Here is a 2,082-nt window from a genome sequence, read left to right on the forward strand (position 1 = left end):
AAGAAAAACATCATCAGCATAAAATAAATAGGAGATGTGGATGTCACTAATGGAGATTCCCCGAAAAATATTCCCTTGCTGAGCGTTAAGCAAAGCAACATCAAAACCCCTCCATTGCCAAAATAAAAAGAAACGAAGACAAAGGTTCTCCTTGTCTCAAACCTCTATAAATCTGAAACTCGACAGTAGGAGAACCATTCACTAGAACCGAACCTCTAGTCGTACTCAAAAGCTCCTAAATCCAGCCACACTTTATAGAACCAAATCTCATAATATGCATGATCTCCAAAAGATATTCCCAAGAAAAAGAATCATAAACCTTCTCAAAATCCACTTTAAAAATCATAAGTGGATATTTGAAAGCCTTACTCCAAGCTACCACCTCATTTAATAGAAAAGGACCATCCAAAATTTGTCTACCTTTAACAAAAGCAGATTGCTCCAAACTAACAGCAGAACCAATAACCTCTGCCAACCTATTAGCTAACAACTTACCAATAATTTTGTATTGGTAACCAATAAGACTAATAGGTCTAAAATCACTAATGACCTTCAGGTCCCGCACCTTAGGGATGACAGAGAAAAAGGAAGCATTGCAACCCTTCGGGATGGAAGAATGAGAATAAAAATGTTGCACAAACGCCACCACATACAAAGAAATAAGATCCCAGTAACGCTTAATGAAACCAAAAGAAAAACCATCTCGACTAGGAGACTTATCCGACCCACAATCCCAAACTGCTCTTTTCATCTCTTCATGAGAAAAAGGAGCCTGGAGAAACTGAACATGATTCTCCGAAAGGGTATGAAAAAGAGCAAGGTCTGCGGAAGGGCGAGTCCCCCTCTGCTTAAAAAATAGAGATTTGTAAAAGTTATGAAATTCCTTTTAACCCTCCATGGTTCATCAATCCAAGCTTCATCAACCATAACACCATTAATTGCTAACTAGAACCTTTTTCTAATTATAGAACCATGAAAAAAAGATGAATACTACCCCCCCTCAATACACCACTGAACTTTTGCCTTCTGAGCTAGGCCCACTCTGGCGAGATGATCTAAATCTGCCAACTCCTTCAAAATCGAAACCCGTTGTTCATGAAGGTTAGCCCTACCATCACCCGCCATAAGAATAGCATCTATTAATTTGATCTTATCTTGTAATGATTTTCTTTTACCATCCATAACAATCCGAAAAAAAGAATACCAAACCCTAAGATTAGATTTAAGAATATGGAGTTTCTTCTTAAAAATAACCCATGGGTTAAGGATACTGTCACAATCAAAAGTCGTGGACCAAGAATTCTGAACCACTTAATTGAGACCTTCATGGTTGAACCAAGAATGGAAAAATTGAAATGGCTTAGGGTCATAATCAACAGAGTGTTCCAGCCAGATAATAGGCCGATGATCCGGGATTTTCTTCTCCAAAACCAAACCTGAGAGATGAGGAAAAAACGCCAAAAGACCCTCAGAGACCAGAAAACGATCCAACTTGCTAAATTTAGAACCCCACTTATCACTCCAAGTAAAGCGAGGACCACCCAAAGCAATATCAAATAAATTCGTGTCCTCAATAAATTGATTAAAAAGCCTAGCAGAAGCAGGATGAAACTGAGACCCCATACGTTCCGATTCATCACGAACTTCATTAAAGTCTCCCATTAAAACGTACCCCCTGGAACAAGAATTCATCAACTGGCCGAGCTCTCCCCAAAGTTGTCTTTTACCTTCATTCCCTTGTGTAGCATAAACTGAAACTAGCACAACCTCTAATCCAGAAGAAACCCACGCCCCGTCCACCCAAAAAGAAGGCACCATTTTAATTAAGATTAAATTAGATATTACAAAACCCTCTTCAACTCAAAAGTTAGCATTAAACCATTTTAATTAAGATTAAATTAGATATTTGGTGTGAGACCCGTATATTATACGAGTTAATTTAAAAAAAAGATTAAACACTAAAATGTAAATAATAAATATTTTTTAATGTAAAACTTTAAAATAAGAAAGGAATAAATGAATTCATTGCAATTTAATTTCATATATATTATATTTAATACTTTACATAAGTATATTAATTTA

General features: G+C 36.5%; 1 protein-coding gene across 1 annotated transcript; it reads right to left on the reverse strand.

The window, feature by feature from the left end:
- Window positions 1–1,311: 1,311 nt before the first annotated feature.
- Window positions 1,312–1,818, reverse strand: LOC145066932 (uncharacterized). The gene has a single exon (XM_079014169.1). It carries the CDS (start codon window positions 1,816–1,818, stop codon window positions 1,312–1,314), a length of 507 nt encoding a protein of 168 aa, XP_078870295.1.
- Between the last annotated feature and the right edge of the window lie 264 nt (window positions 1,819–2,082).

The sequence above is a fragment of the Lactuca serriola genome, chromosome 8, assembly GCF_051521515.1.
Source record: "Lactuca serriola cultivar US96UC23 chromosome 8, Lser_US96UC23_V15, whole genome shotgun sequence".
NCBI lineage: Eukaryota > Viridiplantae > Streptophyta > Magnoliopsida > Asterales > Asteraceae > Lactuca > Lactuca serriola.

Excerpts from the sequence above, each read along its gene's own strand:
- LOC145066932 (XM_079014169.1), bottom strand. The coding sequence starts at position 1,818 with ATGGTGCCTTCTTTTTGGGTGGACGGGGCGTGGGTTTCTTCTGGATTA.